Source organism: Danio aesculapii, chromosome 10 (assembly GCF_903798145.1).
Source record: "Danio aesculapii chromosome 10, fDanAes4.1, whole genome shotgun sequence".
In the NCBI taxonomy this organism is placed as follows: Eukaryota; Metazoa; Chordata; class Actinopteri; order Cypriniformes; family Danionidae; genus Danio; species Danio aesculapii.
This window is the reverse complement of record NC_079444.1, coordinates 12,276,499-12,301,858: the sequence shown is the minus strand read 5'-3', so window position 1 is coordinate 12,301,858 and position 25,360 is coordinate 12,276,499. Positions and strand designations below refer to the sequence as shown.

The 25,360-nt window shown below is 37.3% G+C and overlaps 1 protein-coding gene across 2 annotated transcripts in view; it reads right to left on the bottom strand.

The window, feature by feature from the left end:
- cwc27 (CWC27 spliceosome associated cyclophilin) overlaps positions 1 to 25,360 on the bottom strand; it is an 83,180-nt gene that overhangs the window by 30,989 nt on the left and 26,831 nt on the right. For both annotated transcript variants that reach the window (XM_056466751.1, XM_056466750.1), the window contains exon 11: positions 9,049 to 9,149. In XM_056466751.1, coding sequence (XP_056322726.1) covers positions 9,049 to 9,149 — 101 coding nt within the window. The remainder of the gene's footprint in view (positions 1 to 9,048; positions 9,150 to 25,360) is intronic.

Here is a 25,360-nt window from a genome sequence, read left to right as displayed (position 1 = left end):
CATAAATGTGCATTACAGTCCATAATAAAATGTTGCCACTTTTATGTATCGAAACCCGAAATATATATAGTATAATGATCTAAAATAACTTATCCAACCCACAGAAAACACAAAGTTTAACATCAACCAATAGGAAATACGATGTTGATGTTTATTGATAATGCAATTGCGATTATGTAATTTTATTAGATTACACTCTGACAATTTCTTATATGTCAACGTGTTTGACTGACAAGGCGCCATTGAAATAAAACACCCTGCGCACACAGGCATAACCTGTATAAATAACTCCGAGTGGTAGAAAGAATGTTGCCACATCATTTAGGGTGGGTATAAAATGGACAGTGTTTTTAGCATGTCTCTCTTATTTTTGGCTTTCACAAATGACAGCCATGCCAAAAAAAAAAAAAAGAGAGAAAACCAGACTAGACGAACATGCTATAATTTATGTCCCGAAAAGCGAAGAGATGTCTGTCGAAAATAATAATTCAAAAAGGTACAAATGTCTTTTAGTTTGCTTAGTGAATTGCAGAGGAGACAATTGGCTTCTTCCTAAAATAAGACAGCGGATGCCAAGAGAGCGAGCGGCCTGCTGTTATTAGAGAGAGCGGAGGAATGTGTTTGCTTTCGGGACTGAACACAAAGCTGGAAGTGGCCTCTGTGGACATATGAACACTAGAGAAGCGCACCCGAACCCAAACACCAGGAGATTAGGCCGAGAGACCACATGACTAGATGGCAAGACACACAACTTTCACTTTAACTCAGAGATGGAGGAAGTTAAGGTTCAGGTTTAGACATGGTTTGGAATTTTTATTGAATTTTGAAGTGAATAAAAAGAGAAAAAAATAGAGAAAATTTGAATAATTTTTACTTTGTATAGAAAAAAACATATTAAAAATATTACAATTTAAATGGCAGAACATTTTATAATCAGGTCTTGCTTGTTTAATAAAATAACAATAAAAAATACTTAAAAAGCAATGACCTGTCTGCATGAACCGCAAGCTACTGAGATGTTTATTTCAGTATGTTAATGTAAGGCTAGGTGATAAAATCGGCATCGATATTTATTGACTGAACACCATTGTCATTATCGATTAAAAAAAAGATTCGATATGTAGTTTCGGTATGAAGCGATATATTTTTACAGTAATGTGGCGCACACCTTGGAAGCAATGCCAATCCAATGGAGGCAGGCGACTTGCATGACGCGCGTATTGGAGCGACACGAACATGTTGTGCAAGCCACGTGCACGTGAACTGCATGCATTTTCCAGCCACACCTAGTTAAACAACATCTGAACTTTTCCTAATTCCCAGAGCGCACCGCATTTTATGTAAGTTGAACTAACCAATCTGCTTTAAAGTTTGTATGAAACACATTTCAATAATAACGGCAGACTAATTACCTCAGACATACACAGTGCATCCAAACACTGCAGTGCTTTTTACTTTTCTCCATGAACTTGCAACGGAGCTGCAGCAATGTCACTTTAGGTCAGAATAACAACACATGCAAAAATGAGTGCCGTATAGCAGTAGTGAGGAGACTGTAAATAAAAAAGGATGCAAGGATATCGCCAGAGTGGCTTTTTGGTTTCTTTTCTTGTGCATCCCAGCCACTAGCACCCCATCTGAAAGATTTTTTAGTATAGGGGTAATATAGTCATTCAACTTCAAAATTTGTAATGTTGCAGTATGTATTTGAATAATGATGGTTAGTTCCTTTACTTGAAAGTTCAGATTTACTTATCATAATTTGTGTTGTTGACAGAGTTTGAGGTTTTCTGAATTATTATTTACACCTTAAAGTTTGCTTTGATTGTTCAGTAATTACGCTTTACCAAAGCACACACTTTGTAACATTTTATTTTTCAAGTTTGAGTCACTTTAAGACTTATGTTTATTTTATTATGAAGAGATGAGATATTTTGCTTAAATACTATTTTTTTTTTGACTACAAAAACTATTTGCCTTAGTAAAATTTGCCTTAGTTTAGTAGTTACAACATCACCCAGCCTTATGTTGATGTACTAAAATGGAATACTGAGCAGGGGGTAGGGCTCTCTTTTTGTGCATCATTCCCTCATAGCAAACTAACAGTAAGAGGGGTGTGTCTAAAAATATTGTGGATGAAATATTGTGATGTTTTTAAACAGCGCTGATTTGCCATTGTGTTCACATGCTCAACAGAAATGGCTGTAATTGACCGTCAAGGTCATCAGTTCACCGAACTCACTGATGTTTGCAGAGTATAAAATTTCAATACTGATTGATATCAAATTCCAGTATCGTGACAACACTACCATCAAGTAAATTTTGTGGTTAATTTAAGATTAAAGTTAATTTAAGATTTGAAATCAAAATGTACAATTTTAATTTTTTTATTCTTTAGGTAAACAATTGAATTTATTCCACTGAAAAAAAACTTTGGTTTTGGTTATTTTTAATCAAAATCTGACCACTTGGTTCTGCATTTGGAGTGGAGGTCCTTCTTTAATGCAGTCAATTTGGTGGCTTCATCCACAATATTTTTAGACACGCCCCTTACTGTTAGTTTGCTATGAGGGAATGATCCGCAAAAAGAGAGCCCCGCCCCCTGCTCAGTATTCCCTTTTAGTATTCCATTCCACTTGATGGTAAAGTTAATTTAAAAACATAATATAATAATTTACATTAATGTTATTATCTTTTTTCAATCTAACATGTTTAATAAAATAAATAACATTTTAATCCTTATATTTAAATTACTTACATTTCACAAAAACAAGCAAGTTTTTACTGATTCTTAACTATTACACAACTTCTTCAACGTTTGTCTTTCAGAGGCGCAGTTCTTTTTTTTAAATCCAATTTAAAACAGCAGAAACAGCACAAAAACACTTGCCTTTGACAGACTGACAAATGACTCGCTGTGGGCAGACGCGCATTTCTGCCACTCCGATATTGTTCTCAGAAATAATTAAATCAACGCGTAAATACCTGCATGTCTTTCAGTAAAGTGACTTGAGGCTTTCTCATGCATCTTTAACAGTTTGGAAAAACTGGTCTTTAACGAAAAGCTTTCGAAACACAAATGTGACAGTCTTTAAAACACAATGCATCTCTGTCAGCGTTATGATTTGACGCGCTCACATTTCCATTTATTTTTCTTACATTCTACAACATACACGAAGGCTGGTAAAAAATGTGGATAAAGTCAACACTGGACTGGCACAAGTGACTGTTTAGCCATTTGTCAAGAAACTGTCATAGAACCAAATGAAGAGCCAATAAGAGAAAGTACCTCTGTACTATTGTTCACTTGAGCTTGCAATGGAACAAACTACTTTTTATTCAAAATGTTAGACTTTTAAACTTATGATTATCAGGGTGCATTTGGTTTGACGGGGACATTTTATACTCCTTTTTGTAAGATGTAACATAAAACTCTTGTGTCCCTAGAAAATGCCTCTAAAGTTTAAACTCAAAATGTCCCACAGCTCAATTACACTCACCGGCCACTTTATTAGGTACACCTGTCCAACTGCCTGTTAATGCAATTTTCTAATTAGCCAATCACATGGCAACAACTCAATGCATTTAGGCATGTTGACATGGTCAGGACAATCTGCTGCAGTTCAAACTGAGCATCAGAATGGGGAAGAAAGGTGATTTAAGTGACTTTGAACGTGGCATGGTTGCCAGACGGGCTGGTCTGAGTATTTCAATAACTGCTGATCTACTAGGATTTTCACGCACAACCACCTCTAATGAATACAGCGTATGGTCCGAAAAAGAGAAAATTTCCAGTAAGCGGTGGTTCTGTGGGCACAAATACCTTGTTGATGCCAAAGGTCAGAGGAGAATGGCCAAACTGGAAATGGGCTGGAGATGGGCTACAGCAGCAGAAAACCACACCGGGTGCCACTCCTGTCAGCTAAGAAAAGGAAACTGAGGCTACAATTCGCACAGGCTAACCAAAAATGGACAATAGAAGATTGGAAAAACGTTGCCTGGTCTGATGAGTCTCGATTTCTGCTGCAGCATCCGCATGGTAGGGTCAGAATTTGGCGTCAACAACACGAAAGCACGGATCCATCCTGTCTTGTATTAAGATTAGATTAGATTAGATTCAATTTATTGTCATCACACATGTACAAGTACAAGGCAACGAAATGCAGGTAAATGGAACCCCCCGACCGTGCACAGACATCACAACTCCAGGGAAGACAGGTCACGGGAGGTGGAACAGGAAATAAAATACAGTCAGGAAAAAGAGGCAAAAAAAAAGTCCCTCTCACCTTGCTCTTAAGTTAGAGCACCGTGAGATCAGGGATAAGAAAAAGCCCCAGCAATCTAGCACAAAAACACACCGACAAGACATAACATTGCCACAGGGGATGGGAACAGGGGGTGTGGAAATAGTCCGGTAAGGGCGGGCAGCCATCAGGTCCTGCAGCCATGGAGGCGCTGGTCGCAGACCTGCTCACCCCCTCCAGTGGGTGAAAGCATACGAAGGCGTTGGATTGGGGCCAGGAAGTGTCGTGCTATGTATCTGTGTGTGTGTGTGCGTAAGCCTGTATAGTCCAACAGGTGTCCTTGACAGGGAGCAGGAATTTCAGAGCGTCTCCTTATCTTGCTATCCGGGAGAAGTTGTTTTCCTCCAGCCGAGGCCGTCTGGCAGGAGAAAAGAAAACACAGGGAAGCCGAAAGAGTAGAAAGATACTTCAACTTTAGGTCAATACCTGCCAATTTCACAGATATTTAATGTCCATCACTCGTCTCCAGATCTGGCCAAATTTTGTTGCAAAGCTGCTAACTTCACCCCGATGTTTTCCAGTTTGCGATCTAATATTGCAGTCTGATTATTAGCAAGCCTGCCCATCAGCGCTTCAATCAAGCCGGCCAGCCTGGTGGGGTTTTGAGCAGCACTGACCGCTTTCATCATTCGTCGATACGCCAGGGCCCCACATAAGCCCATCAGCAGAAACCCTGTTATCAAAGTTCCGAATAGGTAAATGTCTTCAATATCCTCCAGAGACAGAGCAGCCAGGCACAGGACGCGCCACTTCTCCCACCCGTCCATCACGTATCCAGCTGCAAACGTCCCCGCAGGACAGGTGGGCTCTCCCGAGCCCAAACTTCTCGTCGAGAAGATGGTGTCAATCGCATTCAGAGACCAGTTGATCAAATCCATAATTCCTTATTTGTTTGGATAGCAGGGCACGGAGAGTCTCAGAGATAGAATAAGACAAAGACAAGAGGAGCTAGCGAGGAGAGATATGGGACGGAGAGGGAAAAAGTGCGACCGCCTTCGCCGAGAGCCAAAGAATGATGGTTCAGGTTGGAGGTGGTGGTGTAATGGTGTGGGGGATATTTTCTTGGCACACTCTGGGCTCATTAGTAACAGTTTAGCATCGTGTCAACACCACAGCCTACCTGAGTATTGTTGCTGACTATGTCCATCCCTTTATGACCACAGTGTACCCATCTTCTGATGGCTACTTCCAGCAGGATAATGCACCCCATCATAAAGCACGAATCATCTCAGACTGGTTACTTGAACATGACAATGAGTTCACTGTACTCAAATGGCCTCCACAATCACCAGGTTTAAATCCAATAGAGCACCTTTGGGATGTGGTGGAATGGGAGATTCACATCATGGATGTGCAGCCAATAAATCTGCAGTAAATGCGTGATGCTATCATGTCAATATGGAACAAAATCTCTAAGAAATGTTTCCAGTATCTTGTTGAATGTATGCCACGAAGGATTAAGGCGGTTCTGAAGGCAAAAAGGGGTCCAACCTGGAACTAATAAGGTGTATCTAATAAAGTGGCCGTTGAGTAAATTATACCATGTCAAACATGGGTGTGAGCAAAAACACAATGTTTTTGTGTATGTCTCTTTAATTGCAAATGAGCTGCTGATTTGCAGACGAGGGTGGAGCGGTTGGTAAGTGCACCAGGGAGCCAGTAGTTTGTCCAAAGTTACTTGCAATTGAAGAAGCATTCAACGATTCAACAGGAAAAGGCAATACACTCAAAAAGTGCTAATTAAACAAAGGAACTGTTAGTGCTCAGAGGATTAAGTACTAAGTTAGTTGTTTTGTTTTTTTTTTAGAGAGAGACGAGTGTTTCTACAGGTGGTTTGTTAAGCCCACTCACCAACTGTGTGTAGCTCACTTTTTTTAAGACAACATTTACTGTGAAACGTTTCATGACAGCTTCATGCGATTCTTTTCACACTGAATTCTGTCCTCCTTCTAAAAAGCAAGCACATCTCAAACATGCACTGGCTGCCAATTGTAAATAGCACATTCCTGGCCGAACGTTAAAAACACTGAAAATGACCAGGGTGAGGGGACACACCTTTGCCCCCTGAGAACACACAGTGTGAAGACAGTGATATACAACAGGGCCATTGCAAAAGCTCCACAGAGGTCAAAGGTTTGTCTGCGCAAATCTCAAGCATGCAGTAATCCTCACAGGAAGTACAGCACAACCCAAGAGCCAGGATGCGTGAGAGAAAGCTTTTTCAGCAGTCACATGAAACACTCTTAAAGGGTCACGAAACACCAAAACACATTTTTTGAGATGTTGACAGTCATATATATGTCCCACATTGCTAAAAACACTATTAGGACACATATATTTAACTAAAAAGTGAAAATTTGTTGTTTTTATATTGTTTTGAGCAAATTCGTTCTCCCGGTTTGAAAATAAATTTTTAGGCAACGTCACGGCCATGCAATCATTGTGTAAATTCCAGCATGGAGACTGGATGTCTGTACAGGCCGGTATAACGTCACATCTTTGAGTTTTCATCATTAATTCATGAGAAAGACTTGGTTCGAACCAATCAGCACACTATTATGAATGAGGTGCAACTTCATTAATATGCATGATAACTTCGAAGTCTGTTTTTACCTATTACAGTGTTCAGGCGGCAGAGAGACGCCACATTGTGTTGCCAAACGTAATTAAAACAAGTGGAAGAAGAAGAATTGTTTGAAGACATGGGTCATCAGTGTTGCGTTTTTAAATGTGCCGCAACAAGGTTTTGTTTCCATTTTCCCGCTATGACAGCACAGCTGGCATGTGAACCCACATTTGTGGATTACAGTGGTCTGCTAACATGCGACAAAAATATGTTCGTAAGGAACATTTTTTACTCAACAGCTTTTTCGCATCTGAAAGTGGTGAAATCCCGATTTGCCACTCATGTTCTTTTAAAAAAGACGCGGTTCTAGTTAATGTTGATTGTCCTGTCTCTACAGTTTTGGTAAGTGTGTGAACAATGTTCTTTGGTTATGTTTATTCAGATGGCAAAGTTAGTGTCGTCAGCAGTACTCTTTCAGTTTTTAAATCTTAGTCTTAGTCATCTTAGTCAAAATCATGAAGTTTACAGTACGTTAATATCACTACAATATTATGGCTGAAAAAGCTGCTGTAAATGCGGCTCTCTGAAGATAGACATGTAAACACCTTAATCAAACTATTACCATCGTCTAGGACTTTTGCTGTATATAATTTTTGCCATATTTTTTGACAGAATGGTCTATACACACACGGCTGTTTGACGCTTTTCTCTGTGTAATGACCACCTGTAATGAGAAAGACCTTCCTAAAGGCAATATAGATTTAATTTCTTGTTTAAAGATCTAATTTGTGCTGTAAAATGTAGAGTGAACATTATCATTTCCAATATTTTTAGATGTGTCTGGATTATACGGAATAAACTTAACTTTTTTGGCATTTTATTAGTGTATTCATGTATTTACCCATTCATTTTATGTATTCCATAGGTGAAATATACAGATGTATATCTATTATTAATTTCTCAGTGAATATATGTAATCTATTTTGGCACAAACTGATTTATGAACGGATTTATTAATATTAACATATTTTAAACAACAAAATTTCGACAAAATTTCATAATTTTTTTGTTTCTCTTGAATTTTGCTAGTTTTTTAATTCAAATTTTTTTATCAATATTTTTCTCTAATATAAATTTCAGTGTACTAAATTTGGACCGTTATCATAAATTATTTTGTTAGATAAGCTGCTACGAGTGAGATATTCCGTTTATACAACAGTTTGACGGCATAATCGTGTATATGACAAGAAAATTAAACACAGAGAGTCTCAAAATCCTTTTGTTTTAGGAACCACTTTCTTCCGTCATTTATTCACATCTGCAGCTGTCGCCAAAACAGCAGAAACCATTGCTACAGTACTTCACACAAGTCACTTTAGAGCTAGTATTTGAATGATTCTCTACATTGTAAAAAATGGCTGTAATTTCAACTGAGAACGTTTTAATTGTACGCTTTTAAATACATCTTGCACATATCTATTTTTTTAAATGGACTGTTTGGTCTTGGATAAAGCCATCTTTGGCAATGAAAGGAACCTTCAAAAAGCTTTTTTCTATAGTTGATTTCAATGCAACATATTAAATTTGTCAAATAAATAAATAAATAGAGAGAAAAGGATAAAAAATACATCTGCATAAACCTGAAAGGCACATTCATATAGTTAAGCTAAACAGAAATTGAATGTATTCAGACCACAGAAAGACATGACTTAGCAAACAAAAGAACATTACAAACCTGACCCAGACTTGACTTGATGACTGAATGATGAAAATATAGTTTCACTGCTCTTTGGAAACGCTAACAAAAGGTAAGTAATTAACTAGGAACGCTGACTAAACAACAGCTAGCAATGCCAAACGTTTAATGTTATCCAAACGCTCCCTCACAGCCAACACTCAATCAGGTCTTCAGAACACATCCACACAACAGCTTCACATATATTAGACATAAAAAAGCAAGGCCTGATGTAGAAAAACAAGCTGTTTGGATGCAGACTTGATTTTGAGAGAGGTTGAAATGCATTCAACACGCCATGTGTGAGAAATAAATTATGTTTTTCGCTGTTAAAACGGTACAAACATGACAGTTTCAAAGAACGCGGGTAATTTCTAAAGAGCTTTTTCAAATTCTGTCAACAGAAAGACAAACAGCTGTGATTTTGTGGCACAGACACTCACCCTCGCTGACGTCCTCTTCTTTCTTCACACCGTCTTCTTTTCGCTGTTTGATTGCGAGTAATTCTTTCTTCAGCTGGCGAGCTTCTTTTCGCAATTCATCACTGTGAAAGACATTCAAGCAAGAGCTGGAATTAATTTCCAGTCTTGGAAGGAGAGCTTTCTCAATAAGGCTTGCAAAACGCAGAAGGGAAAAACACGTTACGGAAGGAAAAACATGTAGCACACTTTTTTTTATCGTAACAATTGAAGATACTTTTCCTGCTATTTGAGATAAATCATTCGAAATCGTAAATTAAACATAAGTTAACATGACATGGAAAATGACCAAATCTCAAACAGACTCAAAAAGACCAAACATGTTCAGGCACGAACTGAAATTTTAAAATGTCTGCGACAAATGGCTCCTAAAACTGTGGTTCTCAACTAGTGGGACACACATTTTCTATGGTCTTCAAATTACAACCTAAAATTTACTTCACAAAACTAGTGCTATCCTACTTTACTTAATAAATCAAAATAATACATAATTCTGTAAATGGAAGGAGTTTACACATAAATTTAAAGAACACAATTCATACTGCTGAATAAACAGTATAAGATCAGGATATTAAATAGCAGTGCCAAACTAGTTTTTGTTAGTTGGTATAAGCCAAACAATAATTTAAAGGTGATGTATGTACGTATGACACCCAGTGGTGCGAGCGTGCTATTTTTGAGCCACGAGCGACCTTTTTCGTATACCACAGATACTCGTTTGTATATATTTATATTTTGTGTTTGTTTCTTTTGTTGTTTTATTTTTTTGTTTGTTTGTTTTGTTGTTTTAATACTTTGGTTTTTGGGCTGTATTTTTGTGGACACCTCTACATATTGTTTATACTTTTTGCCACTGGACATTTTATGGTGCTCTGTGAATAAAAATCACCTCTCTTTTTACATCTTTGGTTCAAGCAATTGTTTTTGTTTGTTTTTTTGTGAACCTGGTATAATGTCCCGCAGTTGATCCGCAAGGATCTATTGCATCACATACACATTATCGGACAACATCTTATTTGACCACAGATACTGAATTACTACCATGTGTGTCTTTTTTACCTCAGACATTCTTTACTTATACCGGGGTCTGACAGAACTGTCAACAGCTTTTAAGCACGTCTATCAAAGCAAGATTGGAATCACCGCTGCAACCCACCAGTCGAGAAACACTACCTCAGAATGCATCCAACTCATCACAGATCACAAATCACAATTATTTTACAAAAAAACTATATATGAGCAATCATTGATCTGATGTGCACAACTAGCAAAACTTATCAAATTTCTTTCAAGTTCTGGGCAAAATCTTCCAAAACCTTGCCTCAAGTTATCTCTTGACATGCTGTCACAAATCAAATGGAGTTGCCGAACGTATAAGGTTTTGCAAGAGCGACTTCAGGGATTTTCTGAATGTCTGCAGGGTGCCGATCTTCATTATTTGTATTTATTTATTTGAAATGGTTGATATGAAAACACAATCCCCTGAAGAGCACACAGGATATGAGCATCTCCTAAGCTCCGGGGTTTCCAACTGATTAAGCTTCTCATTCCACAATTAACAAGGGGATTGTGTGTTCGCACAAAAACGGGAATAAACCCAACAATTATCTCAGGCGCGGTGTTCCAGCATGTGTCAGAAACAAATATGTGCATTAGAAGTATAAAAATCTCTAATAAATCGCGTGGCGCCTTGTTAGATCCAGAGTTCAGCATGGCTTCCAGACAGGCCTGGATTCTGGCACCTCAAGAAATGATGTTGTGGCTGAACCGATACACCTCAGGCCCACAGAGCTCCAGCAGTGAGGGCTTATTATTATGATATTTAGCATGACTGTGGACAAATCTGTGAACATAAACCTAGGACAACTAAGTAATGCATGCCAGTCCACTTGAAAACTGGGGGGGGTGTATATTCATGCACATGCCTGAGATGTTGTAAATCAGTATGACGTCAGTTTGGTCCAATTTGGAAAGTAAACTGCTGTTGAGGACCATCCGTATAATTAGTCTTTAACTAATTCCAGTTTTAAAGTCCAGCGTAAACTTGTCTTTTTTACCGTATGATAGAGCAGCCTTTTAAAGTATACTACACTAATTAGCATGCACAAACAGAGTCGTTCTTACTAGCCACTTTGGCTAATTTGGCTAAAGATTAGAATGGTAGTTTATGACCGTTAGTCAATATGCGTGCAAATCTTAGAATCAAGAAGCAGCAAAAATAATGTGCGAGCAAAATAAAGCAGGTAAATAACGAATGAGGGGATCAAGTGCACGGTGAAACACAGGCAATCCTTGCTCACTGACGAGGGCTTTAGAGTTTAGCACGCGCAGAGCTGATGGGATGTGCGCGAGTGTTTTAAAAGCTTGCACTCACGCACTCGTTTCCTTGCGTGAAGCAACGGTGCCTGGAAATGTAACTGGTGCACTTGGTTCTCTTTGAAATAGACAGAAAATTAAACAATGCTCGTGCACCCACAGTCCTGCTACTTCCGAGAGCTTGAGATTCTTTGTAAGCACCAGTAGTTGCTTTTACTTTTTACCATTCTTTAAACAGATTATTACTGGCCCAACATTTATACAGCTGAAGTCGGAATTATTAGCCCCCCTTTGAAATTGTTTTCCTTTTTTAAATATTTCCCAAAGGATATTTAACAGAGCAAGGAAATTGTCACAGTATGTCTGATAGTATTTTTTCTTTAAACTTTTTTAAAAACATTTTAAGGTCAAAATTATCAGCCTCTTTAAGCTATATTTTTTTCAATAGTCTACACAACAAACCATCATAATACAATGACTTTAGTAATCACCCTTACCACCCTAGTTAAGCCTTTAAATGTCACTTTAAGCTGTATAAAGCTGTCTCGAAAAATATCTAGTAAAATATTGTTTACCGTCATCATGGCAAAGATAAAATAAATCAGTTATTAGAAATGAGTTATTAAAACTATTATGTTTAGAAATGTGTTGAAAAAAAATCTCTCCATTAAACGGAAATTGGGGAAAAAAGAAAAAGGGGGCTAATAATTCTTTAGCCAGGACAAACTACTGTGGATAGTTTTAGATACAAGAGAATATATAATATAACATAACATAACATAACATAACATAACATAACATAACATAACATAACATAACATAACAATATAATAAAATATAATAAAATATAATAAAATATAATATAATAAAATATAATATAATATAATATAATATAATATAATATAATATAATATAATATAATATAATATAATATAATATAATATAATATAATATAATATAGGCGACACAGTGGTGCAGTAGGTAGTGCTGTCACCTCACAGCAATAAAGTCACTGGTTCGAGCCTCAGCTGGGTCAGTTGGCGTTTCTGTGTGGAGTTTGCATATTCTCCCAGTGTTCGTGTGGATTTCCTCCGGGTGCTTCGGCTTCCACTACAGTCCAAAAACATGCGGTACAGGTGAACTGGGTAAGCTAAATTGTCTGTAGTGTATGAGTTTGAATGCGTGGGTATGGATGTTTCCCAGGGATGGGTTGCGGCTGGAAGGTGCGTAAAACGTGCTGGATAAGTTGGCGGTTCATTCCGCTGAAGCGACCCCAGATTAATAAAGGGGGATTGACATGAAAATTTGTATAATTTTAGTTAAAGAGTTCTAAATATACACAAAAAAAGGGTTTCGTGTTTCAAAAATAGAGATTCAATCAATCAAACTACAATTTTTCCAACAAGCAAGCAAAGCACTTTACCTTTAGTTGCTCTTTTAGGACTAAAGATGAGTTTGACACCAAAAATGGAGCCACTACTACAAGACACCATTTTGCTCATTCCTTCTCCATGGTCCAGTAGCTATCCCACATAACCAAATTTGTTTAAACTGGTCCTAAATCTGAGGTAATCTTATCCTCAAAAAAAATGGATCTTACAATCAGTGCTCTTGTTCAGACAATAGATGCAGATGTCACAGGACAGCTGATAAGGACAGGCCCAGGCAGACACACTTCCATGGTGTGAGGTCCTCATAGATAAACTGCCAAACTCCAGTCTGGGAGAGGAAGTTGCTTCCATGTGCAAACACTGCCCCCACCAACAGCTGCCTTTCAGAGAGCCCGGTCCTCTGGCAGCTCCCAATACAGCATCTTCAGATGGGGTATAATAATATTTTCATAGGACTTGACAGCTATGTTTTGATGCCAGGTTCTGACATGGCTACAAAGCACAGGTAAGCTGCAGAGCCTGGGCCTCCAGCCCAGAAACACGTGAGCCATTCAAGCCTGTAACAATGCCTGCCTTTGTTCCATCCATCTGGTCCTCTCTGTGACACATTCTCCTCAGCAGCTCTTCTGTTACTCCTTTCCATCAGAATGAATGGGTGCTAGTTTAGAGCTAGTGCTATTGTCAGTTCGAAGTTGATTCTGGTGACTGGTCTGCTTTATTACAGGTCTAAGAGCTGCCACTGAGCCAGTTCTTTTGTGTCTTTCCTAGTTATTCAAACATGGAAGTACAGGATACAAACATGCCAGCAACAAAAGTCGCTTTTCCACTATTTTGTCAAATTGTTCTAAGAAAAGTCAGATATGGTTACAGTTATGTTTCCACATAAGCCTGGAATGGCACCATTCTCTAGGCACAGTTAGACATCAAAGCTGAAAAGTAAGGGATCAGTGGAGCGCTTGTGCATATGACGTTGCCATTCTGTTGCTTGGCTAACAGTTTCTTCATAGCTGGCTAGAAGGAAGATTTATTTATTTTTATTGAACAGTAAATATCAGAAAAAAAGGAGTCCGATCCTTGTACATATCACGGTTTACATTTCACTTGCGTTACTAACACAACAACTGATGCATTGGTATTACATTCAAGAGAGCTCTGTTTTATCAGCCCCACAGTGGAAAGTGAAATTCTATCCATGTTGACTGGTCCAGATCGACACAGAATGGAAAAGCAAAAACAACCGGTTAAAATTCAGACCGATAGAGGAAAAGCTGCTAAAGATGCTATTAATGTTAATTGCTTTGCAATCCTACATCACCATCCAAACAAAATAAATACTATGTGTTTGTACATCATAGACTGAGATTAGATGAGAGAAGAATGTGTCTATTATTCTCGTCATATTTTGTATAGATGGAGATTCCAATTGAGAATGATGTGTTCATGCAGTGTGCCATAATTTGTATAGATGGATATTACAAGCGAGAATAGTGTCTTTGTGCATCTCACAATAATTTGTATAGACCGAGCTTATAAGTGAGGTGAACTTGTGGCGATAACTAGGCCCACACGGATTTTGCGCGTGCAGAAATCCGCAAATTTTTGCTGATTTTTAGCCCATTATTAAGTCTATTTATTTACTTGTGTAAACGTGTGTAAATTTATATTAATTCAGTTTTTACATTAATTTCAGTAATATTATTGACTAATATGAAAATGTTCACTTGATTTATTTACAATACAGTTTGTAAAATAATATTTTCTGTCTTATAGTAGATATAATATATAAGAGACTTGCTTTGTTTACCAAATAAGTGGATCTAATTGGATCGACTGTAAACATTAAATAACAGTTAAAAATTTTTTATTTTTTATTTGATACATTGAAGTTTTTAGTTATGATACTCTCAAAGTCATTTCGCATAAATCCATTTAGGGATTTCTCTACAGAAATAGCACAAAAATTCCGCAGAATCTATCTGGCCCTAGTTATAACCAATATTAATAACATGTTGAGCTTTGTGTTCCAATGTTATTTCAAAACCTTTTCTGTTCAACTTGTTGGCAAGCAGTTCTTACTTCTATGTTTTGGGGCTACTTAAGATCCATTTTTTATGTTATGCTGGGGGTTTGGATGTCAAAAGACAAAATTAAAATTAATAGGAACTAGGCTCTAGTTCTGAACCAAAATCACACTCAAATGGTGGTAAAGGTGCGTTACCCGTGTTGAATGTTACTCTTGATAAACTTAAGTCCCAAACCACTTGGTTACTAGACTCTAACAATGGCATCTTAGAGGCTGACCTCATAGAGGACCTCTTCTTGGCATCCACACTGTTTGGGAGCTGGGTATGTGAGCATCCAATAGACACTGGTATTTGTTCTCCTCTACGGGTCCCCAGTCCTGAAAAGAGTGCGTCACCTTTAGCGGAGCCACTCAATAGCGCTCCACTGCTGGAGACCTTGGTAGCCAAATGATTACAGAGCCTTCTGTCTTGGTTAAAGCTGACATTCTCATTTCCTGCATGTGGTGTGTTGGTTTATAAAAGGGCCATTAAGGTGACACAGTGTTAGGGTGCAGGTCAGGTCAACTCAGTTGGTTCAGGTGCTGAGCGGTTCATTGACGTCAAATCTGGCTATAGTAGAGTCTGACTTTGATTTTAGTATGTTTCTTTTACAAAGCTCTTGTTAGGGTATTTGGAATGTAGTGGCTAACTATTTCTGTTTTTATAGTGGGCTTTCATACTTATTTTCTTCAAAGTCTCTAGTAAGCAGTGTCTAGCCATTTAGTTTTACCACACTGTAAGTGCTCCAGACTATGGTCAAAGTTTGTAACCTTTTTCCTAAAGTGCGACTATATTTTGTTCGATTTTACACTAGCGACCAGAGATGTATAGTAACGAAGTACAACTACTTTACTATTGCACTTAAGTACTAAAAAGCTGTATCTGTGTTGTTGTTTTTTTTCCTCCTACTTCCACTTTTACTTCAGTACATATATTCGATGAGTTTAATACTTTTACTCCGATAGATTTTTTATGTGCTGCATAGTTACTCGTTACAATTGTAAAAATGTTACGAATCATTCCAAACCCACATTATCAATGCCAGAGCAGCAAACGGCTCTGTCACAGGTTTGAATAAGCTGGCTCGACATCATTCAGACGATCAAAGTAGACAGGACTGCCTGCCTGCATTGAGAGCACTTTAGTTTGTTTTCGACATGGAAAACCCAGAAAATCCACCTTCAACTCCTTCACTTTCAACTGTTCGTGGAGATGAGGAAGAAGACCACCCATGGCCCTATTTAGAGTCCATGTTTGCATTTATCGAAGTAAAAGACAATTCATATATAATGAAGTACATACTCTGCCTCCCAAAAGATTGCGAAATAATGGCCTTCAAAAATTCACCGTTGAATTTGAAGAAATAATAATATAAAATAATAATTCAAAATAATATAATACACAAAGCAGAGTTAAGCACTAGATAAGTAAACATTAGCTTTCCATGGTTCATAACATGCTGCAATGTTCACTTAACATGAACTAGCTGGCTATCATAAAGGCTGTGTCACGCTGAATGGTGTATATATATATATATATATATATATATATATATATATATATATATATATATATAATATATATATATATATATATATATATGTATATATATATATATATATATATATATATATATATATATATATATATATATATATATATATATATACATATATACATATATACATATATACATATATACACCATTCAGCGTGACACAGCCTTAATGATATATATATCTCGTAAACCATGTTTCTTTTCGTTCTGCTTAATCACGTGCCCCAAAAAAGATATTTTAACTAATTAAAACAATATGATTTCTTTTGACTGATTTCTTTAATAATTACATAACACAATAGTTGTACTTTCAATATTTGAGTAGTAAATTTTAAAATAAACTACTTGCAATACTTAAGTACAAAAAAATGTTGAATACTTTAGTACTTCCACTTAAGTAAGGTGCGTAAAGAGCACTTCAACTTCTACTAAAGTCACTTTTTTAATAGAACACTTGTACTTTTACTCAAGTCTGGGTCTCTAGTACTTTATACATGTCTGCTAGTGACACTACAGATTTGAATTGATAAGTGATTGCATTCTGTTGTGCATAAGACATGTCACTAAACACACAAAAAGCAGAATGAAAAAGCACTTGTTTAAAAAAGTACAACATATGGACCATTTCAGTTCAGATCAGAAGTAAATATGAATGCCAAAAGCTAAATCGAATGTGTTTCACTGGACCAGTCATTTACATAACCACTAAACAGCACTTTGAAATCCAGTGAGAAGGATTTGAATTTGTAACAGAGCTCTCCAAGATAAACCACAAATTAAACCAGCTTAAAGCCAAATGAAACAGCCCTGTCATTGTCCAAAATAATGACACAACAAAAGCTTTTTAGTGATAAGTCAGATAAGTTGTAAAAATATCTAGGTTTTTGTTTTTTGTTGAAAAAAGTCAAAGAAACCATAAAGTTATGCCACTGCTCTCAAATGTTAGTCTGGTATCATGAATGTGCTGGGTCTCTGCTGACTAGTCATAAACAGGATTGAGAACTACAACTAAAAATGAGTACACTACCTGACAAAAGTCTTGTCGTCGATCCCAATTGTAAGAGCAACAAAAAATAACTTGACATCTAGTTGATCATTTGGAAAAGTGGCAGAAGGTAGATTTTTCAGATGAATCATCTGTTGAACTGCATCCCAATCATCACAGATACTGCAGAAGCATACCTGTCAACATTGGGATGTGAAAATAAGGGATATGCCCACCAAAATAAGGGATATGTCCACCCCCCCCCCTCCCCACCCCCTAATAAATCCCCAAATTAGTAAATATGTTTATTAGGAGCTGTTTTATTGTAAATAAAAAGTTAAATTGTCAGTAATATGTTTAATTATTATTATTTACAAAAGGAAATAATTATTATTTTACATATAATTATTATTATTAATTACAAAAGAAATATAGTATACATTAGCAGCAAATAATTTAGCAAACAGTTTAGCTTATTAAAATTAATAGCTATTATAATGAAATAGAATCTCATTCTCCATTTCTTCACTGTAAAACTTACACATTCTGCTTAAAGAGCAACGAATGAATCTCTTATTTATTTAGATTTTTTCGTTTGATTACTTTAAATAACAGAGGTGTCACTTTAAAAATGCACAGATCTAACATTATAATGAAAGAGTTCGATTGCTTTCCTAACCTTTTATGCTCATTTAGGACGAAATTAGTTGTGTTTAAAAAAAAGAACAACCAAGATCGACATCTTTATATTATTAATTATATGTATATGTCTGTTTAAACACACACCCAAACGGGGAGTCCCACCGTTTTATTTTAAAGTGTTTTCATGCCTAAACAAAGCGAAAGCACAAAACAGACTCACATTTAGGAGCAAGGGGCGGCCCTTGGTGGTTCGGCGGTATAGGTTGCGTATAGCTTGGCTCGGCTCTTTAATGTTTATTTGCCACCCTTTAGAGAAAGACTGAAAATACGGGAGAAATACGGGAAAATACCTTTGCTGGATGATAGTGGTATAGAACTGAAAAATACGGCAGAATCCCAGGGAAAACGGGAGGGTTGACAGGTATGTGCAGAAGACTTATTGGAAGCCGCATGGATCCAAGATTCTCACAGAAATCAGTCAAGTTTGGTGAATGCAAAATTATGATTTGGGGTTACATTAAGTATAGGGGCATGTGAGAGATCTGCAGAGTGGATGGCAACATCAACAGCCTGAGGCATCAAGACATTTGTGCTGCCCATTACATTACAAACCACAGAAAAGGGAAAATACTTCAGCAGGACAGAGCTTCTTCTCATACAGCCTCCACATCAAAGTTCTAAAAGCAACGATGGTCAAGGTGCTCAAGGATTGGCCAGCCCAGTCACCAGATATGAACATTATTGAGCATGTCAGGGGTAAGATGGAGGAGGCATTGAATATAAATCCAAAAAATCTTAATGAACTCTGGGAGTCCTGCAAGAACGCTTTCTTTGCCATTGCAGATGACTTTATTAATAAGTTATTTGAGTCATTGCAGAGATTTATGGATGCAGTCGTCCAAGCTCATGGGAGTCATACACAATAATTATTCTTTTTCCACTGCACCATGACTTTATATTCTATACTGTACATTGTTTCTGTTAAGTGACAAGATTTTTGTCTAAGCAAAGTCAGACCTTACTTGTCCTAATTAAATAATTAAAAATCAAGGCATGATCGTATTTTATTTTGGTAAAAATAAACAATCTAGAGGCCTTTGTCATTCATATAAGCCCCTTCTCATACCAAATGATCAATTAGAAGTCAAGTTATTATTTGTTGTAACAAAAACTTGGATAGGCGACGAGACTTTTGTCAGGTAGTGTAGTTTTGCAAGCCCACCTGGTCAATATGCTTTAATTGTACAGAAGGAAAAGAAGTATTCCTTTAATAAATGTCCATTGTGTTGGAAAGAGCGCATAAATATTTCAGCAAGGAAGATGAGAAGACGTGAAGATTCCACAGGGTTGAAGAGCTATCTATTAGAGTCCTGCATTGACCCTTGGTCGGAAATGAGCAGGCCAAATGGGAAAGCACCTCCAACTAAGTTATAATTTTGCTTGTCTGGACATGCTACCATTTACCAAACAAGAGAAGCATATCCTAGGCAACAGCAACACAATGGGGCCCTCAGCCAGAGTGCCAGCAAGAGTAGAGAAAGCTGAGAAAAATGCAAAGACAGAGGAACACCTGCTAATTTACTCCTCGGGGCTCAACAAATTCCTCAGAATAGCCTTTTGTTCTTCAGATGAGGTTCATCTCCACCATGTTTGTTTAATAAGCAAAGTGTCACAGGCTAAGATATTGTCATGACACTATATTTTGGTTTTAAAAAACACTAGCGGTAATGTTCTGCCTACTTATAAGGCTCACATCGCCACTTAATTTCTGATTGGTTACATTAACAACACTGGATGGGAAGCATAAAAGTATGCAAAAGTGAGTACTTGTGTCCTTGTATAAATGTAGTGCCAATAAACCACTACTTCTCACACCTAGAGTAGTGAGAAGTTGGTAAATTTCTCTCTATGGACATTTTATTTCTGGAGTTAAGAGGCATTTTCAGTCATCCAACCAAGAGTGGTCATCGGTTTCAACCTGGTATTAAAACTGCATTCAAAATTCAAAAGCTTTTCCTTCTTATTTATCAGGATTATCTTCACAGGAGCACTGTGATCAACTACTACCACTAGGGTTGGTTATACTGGTTTTCCATCCACCAAAAAATTGAATATTTATATAACACCAAATGACTAAATATGGTCATCTGAAGGTGTTTCATTGTAAATAAACAGTCAGTAATATGCTTTATTATTGTTATTATTATTATTATTATTATTATTATTTACAAAGGAGGTGACGCAGTGGTGCAGTAGGTAGTGCTAGTTCGAGTCAGTTGGCGTTAGCATTCATTATAAAAAGCTGCAAATAAATGAATCAGTAAATTATAGCTATTAAAAAGAAATTGAATAAATTTATCAAATCTCATTAACCTTTTCTTCACTGAATAATATAAACATTTTGATTAAAGAGCAGCAAATGATTCTCTCATTTAGTTTTTCATTTGATTACATTAAATAACAGCAGTGTCTCTTTAAAAATGCACACATCTATAATGAAAGCATTAGATTGCTTTCCTAACTTTTTATGCTCATTTTTTTTTGTTAAAAAAAACCCCACCAAGATCGACATGTTTAGATATTAATATTATTATTATTATTATTATTATTATTTTTGTTGTTGTTGTTGTTATTATTATTATGTCTGTTCTACAGTGTCTTTTTATCACTTTGGAGCGCGTCTGACAGTCAGGTACCGATACATGAACTGACTGTTTGACGATTGCATTAGAGGGGCAACGGTGCCTGTAATGACAAGGAAGGGAATCCCACCATTTCTATATTTATTTTAATGTGTTTTCATGCCTAAATAAAATGAAAGCACAGAATAGATTTACATTTAACTGCAACGGGTGTCCCTTGGCAGTATGGGCAGGTATAGGGAGGACTGGCTCTTTAATATTTATCGCCACCCTTCATAGAAAGATTGAAAATACAGGAGAAATATCTATACGGGATGATAGCAGGATAGAATTCTACAATACAGGAGAACTCAGAATGCAATTCTCAAACAGATCAACTGCTCTGAACCAAACCAGTTAAAACAAACCAAAAAGCATTCATTGGGTAGAAGAATTTCATAAACTGGCATTTTGATTGGTCAGAATTAACACGTGGCGAACTCGCATGTGCAACACACAGAAGTAAACAAAAAGCTGAGGAAAAGTCAGCATGCAGTATGGAATTCCTTACAACTCCATGTTTGTCAGTGACCTGCAATATATCCAAAAAGTGTCAATGCATGTCGCAGCTGACTACATCAGCTAGTTTAGTCCAAAAAAGCGAAGTACTTTTTTCATTCGGGGTTAGTTCAAGGTTGGTCCACATTCTCACCACGAATGAACTGCTCCAGAGTTCATTTGAAAGCATACAGAAACCACCTCTTCGAGCACATCTCGGTAAATTATTTTGGTCTGCTTCTGGTGTGCACCAGAGAATGACTGCCATTTTGACACAAATGAACTCTGGTACATTTTAATAAAACTATATGAAGCAGGTGTAAATGCACACTTATTAATCAGGTGCAAAAAATGTACTAACAAAATTATTGCTCTTTCATGCTAATAGAAAACAATGTAGAACTAGGCTTGCACAGCTAAAAGCATTTGGGCTTAACTGACTTAATGCCTGTTTAGGGTTGGGTCAATAGACGATGCCATCATCCATCGAGAAAAATACACACTTAGGCCCTGTTCACATTAATACGTCTTAGTTTTAAAATTCTAAAAAGTCCTCCGACCACACTATACCACTGAAAATGCACATCACGTGACACCACACATTCACACACACACTCTGTCATGTGCTGCAGTGTAGACTATGTGCACGTCTGACTCTGAGCTCCAGCAGTCACCCCAGAAAGCAGTGCACGTCAGACAGTTTATCAAAGATGTATGGCTGGATCGCGTCTCACTATAGTTGTTAAATGTGATATTTAATTAATCTCTTCTGTATCCAACGACTCTTCTGCCTTTTGAATCTATCACTTTTGAATCTTTCACTTTCATGCTTGTACTTAGAAATTTTAGCGAAAACCTCAGATACTGTTGGTTGGTTCCTAAGTTACTAAGTTTGTTGACGCAAATTATAAGGACACAGATCACTCTGCCTATTCATGCCAGAGTCCTGTGGACAAAGTGATTGACAGGTGGTAGTTTGTGTGTAACTTATTTTTATTTATTTATAATTTGGTTATGGGTAAAACAAAGACTATGCGGGTCAGGTAGTTAAAATGGTAGGCTACAAATAATCAATTCGTTATGAATTAATTAATTATTCAAAAATAATTCATTCACGGGCGCTTACGATGACGATGCCGTCATCCATTGGGATGTTTCACATTAGACATTGTACAATGCCAAATTGGTCGACATGGCCCAACCCTAGGCCTGTTCACACAGGGGTGCTTTTCCTCTACATTTAATGCCTTGACTAACGACTAAACAAAGGCCAATGTGATTGAGCACATCAACGCAAAAAACACTAGCCATAAAAACGTCATTTTTAAAGAGATGCCTCATGCTTGCTTTTGTTTTGTTTTTTGACGTGCCACGTCAATCATTTCTCCATTAATCAGATTGGCACTTTTGTTCACGTTCCAGGAGCTGCTGAATTTACATTAAACACCCCTTAGAGCAGTCCCAGTTTCGCTTTCATTCAATGAAGTAGATGATGCACCAAGGCAAGATGAACATGGAGCTGCTTTTTTCATTGGTGTCTGAACACAACGAGCTGAATAATAACAAAAATAATGTCAACAGGAGTCAAGAGTAGCAAAGAGGATGGCAAGTTTCATTTCACTATTCTTTCCTGACCTGCAATTTCATTAAGAGCCTCTAATGTCAGAGGGTAATTTTGCACATTCTCTCTGCTCAAGGCAGATTTGCCTGCGTTTGAATGCAGAAAAACGTCTTAAAAAATGATGATGATAAACATGAGCGAAAAGCCTCCCGATGTGCTTTTATGCTACAGAAAACTAGCAAAAAAACAAATCAATTTTCTTTTGTGCATCAGACAAATGTCTCCAAACCTATGAGTACAAAAATGTGCAGAAACCCAAGAAGTGTCAGTGTGCAGAATAAAGCAAAAGACACAAACCAGCAGCTTAACGATCTGCAGAAAGTCATTTGTATAAACAGACAAAGTAATTGAGATCCAAACGTTTAGAAAATTAAGCAATTTGACTGAAATAGCACCGCTATTAATAAGAAGTGTGATGGGCTGTTTAAAATAGCGGCGCTGTGAGATATGCCCTTGTTAGACAGCAGAGGCAGATAAAAAGGTATTTGTTAACTCAAGAAAAGAAAAGAACAGTGTGATAAAGTGTCCTTGTGATAAAAGGAGGAGGGGGTAAGAGTTTATTAAGGACCGAGCGCTTTGAAGAGCAGCCAGAGTGTGCCCACTGTCTTGCAGCCTCATCAGCCAGAGGGCACAGACATCCCCCCGCGGCCAGCACAATGACAGCCATTCAGCAAACCCTCCCGGGCCGCCAGCGGGGAAGAGACCTGTCATTTCACAAATCAGAAGGGAGAAAGAGAGAGGCTGTGGTGATGAAGCGCTGGATGAGACCTGACGCACACATTTAAAGTCTGAGGAGTGGAGGAAAGACATTGTCGTCACTCACGGCTCTCCAGAGCAGCCAGCGATTGTCGCTCATTCAGACAATTCAAATAAGCGAAACCCGGGGAGCTCTGGATGATTTACTTTTTATAAAGCAAGCACACAAAGTGACTGGCTAACGACCAATCTTTCTCATGAATCCAGACTTCGACATTTAACCCTCGCCCCTACACCAGCTTGCCATTGCCGTGCAAAAACATCTAGAAAGGGTTTTTAGATCAGTTTTTTTCAGGGTGGCTCCTTTTGCTTTGCGAGAGTGGAAATACCGATTCTCAAGCTCCACTCGTACTGTTTTTGACTTTTACGCATGGTTCAAAGTTTTATAATCAAGCAGTATAATCTCAGTGTTGCATAGAGAGGGCAAAAGTCTTCAAGGTCTAGAAACAGATTGTTAAAACAGAGGCGGTGGATAATAATAATAATATGATATCACATTTCAAGGGGGATAGTTAAGAATATTCCTTTTCCAGGTCTCCCTCTCGGTCAAATGAGAAGTATAGAGGAGACTGAATAATTGAACAACTGGAAGTTTAAATATTAATGACTGAGTTGATGAGTCAAGTCGTGGCCAAACACACGTCATAAGCGGCAGAGTGCAGACATTGTAACCATAACACAAAGACTGCATCAAGCGACTTCTAATTTGCTAACAATTGAATAAATCTTACCACAACTAAGCTGGCAAACCACAAGAGTGTGTGTATCACCCCAAACCTGTCAAGTTCACACTAGAGGTGATGTTAGTTCATTAGGAACAATCTGAAATTCAAAACATGCTTAATTAGATTCAAATTCACATTGATAATAAGTTGATCTTTTTGTATTTCTAAAAATATGGGAGAGAAGGCAGAGTATTTTGTCAAAGAACTCGTATATTGTCCTACTAGGCTATAGCTGACTTTCTATCTTAACGTATAGAAAACATTTTCAAAGAGAAATGAGAAATCGTAGAGAAATCGTAAATTAGGGCTGCACAATATATTGTCTTAGCATCTATATCGCATTGTGTGCATTTGCAATAGTCACATCGCAAAACATGCAATGCTGAGTCTGCATTATAGTTGACCAGGAGCTACAGAATTGTATTTAATTACTGTATTTATACTGAATTTATATGATTTATGCCAAAAAAAAAGGTTTTCTTACTTAGAATTTTTGTCTCATTTCTAGTCGAAATATCTACATATCAATGCGAAAACACTTTTTTTAGGCAGATAATTTTACTTGTTTTAAAGGAAAAACTCTTTTCATTTTGACTTGAAAATAAAAGTTGAAAGCAAAACAATATTTTTACTTGATCTAAGAATTTAACGAGAAAAAGCAAAGTAGTAAAAGCATTTTTTGTATTGTGATTATTCAATTTCTGTACCTGAACACTGTTAGACTCCCTATAAAATGGATAATTAGTGTTATTCAAACTATGTGAAACTGTATTCATATCGCAATATCTATTGCAGAAAAATAAAATATCATGCAGTCCTATCGCAAATGCAATTTAAGTGAGCTTCTCATCCACCACCAGTTTGCAGAATCTACCTGGATGACATGACGGCAGCCATACTGCGCCAGACCGCACACCACACACCACACCACACCACACACCAGCTGATTGGTGGAGAAGAGATAGTGTGATGAAGCCAATTATGATATGGGGATGGTTAGTAGGGCCATGATGGAAAGAAGCCAGGATGCTAGGGTAAACC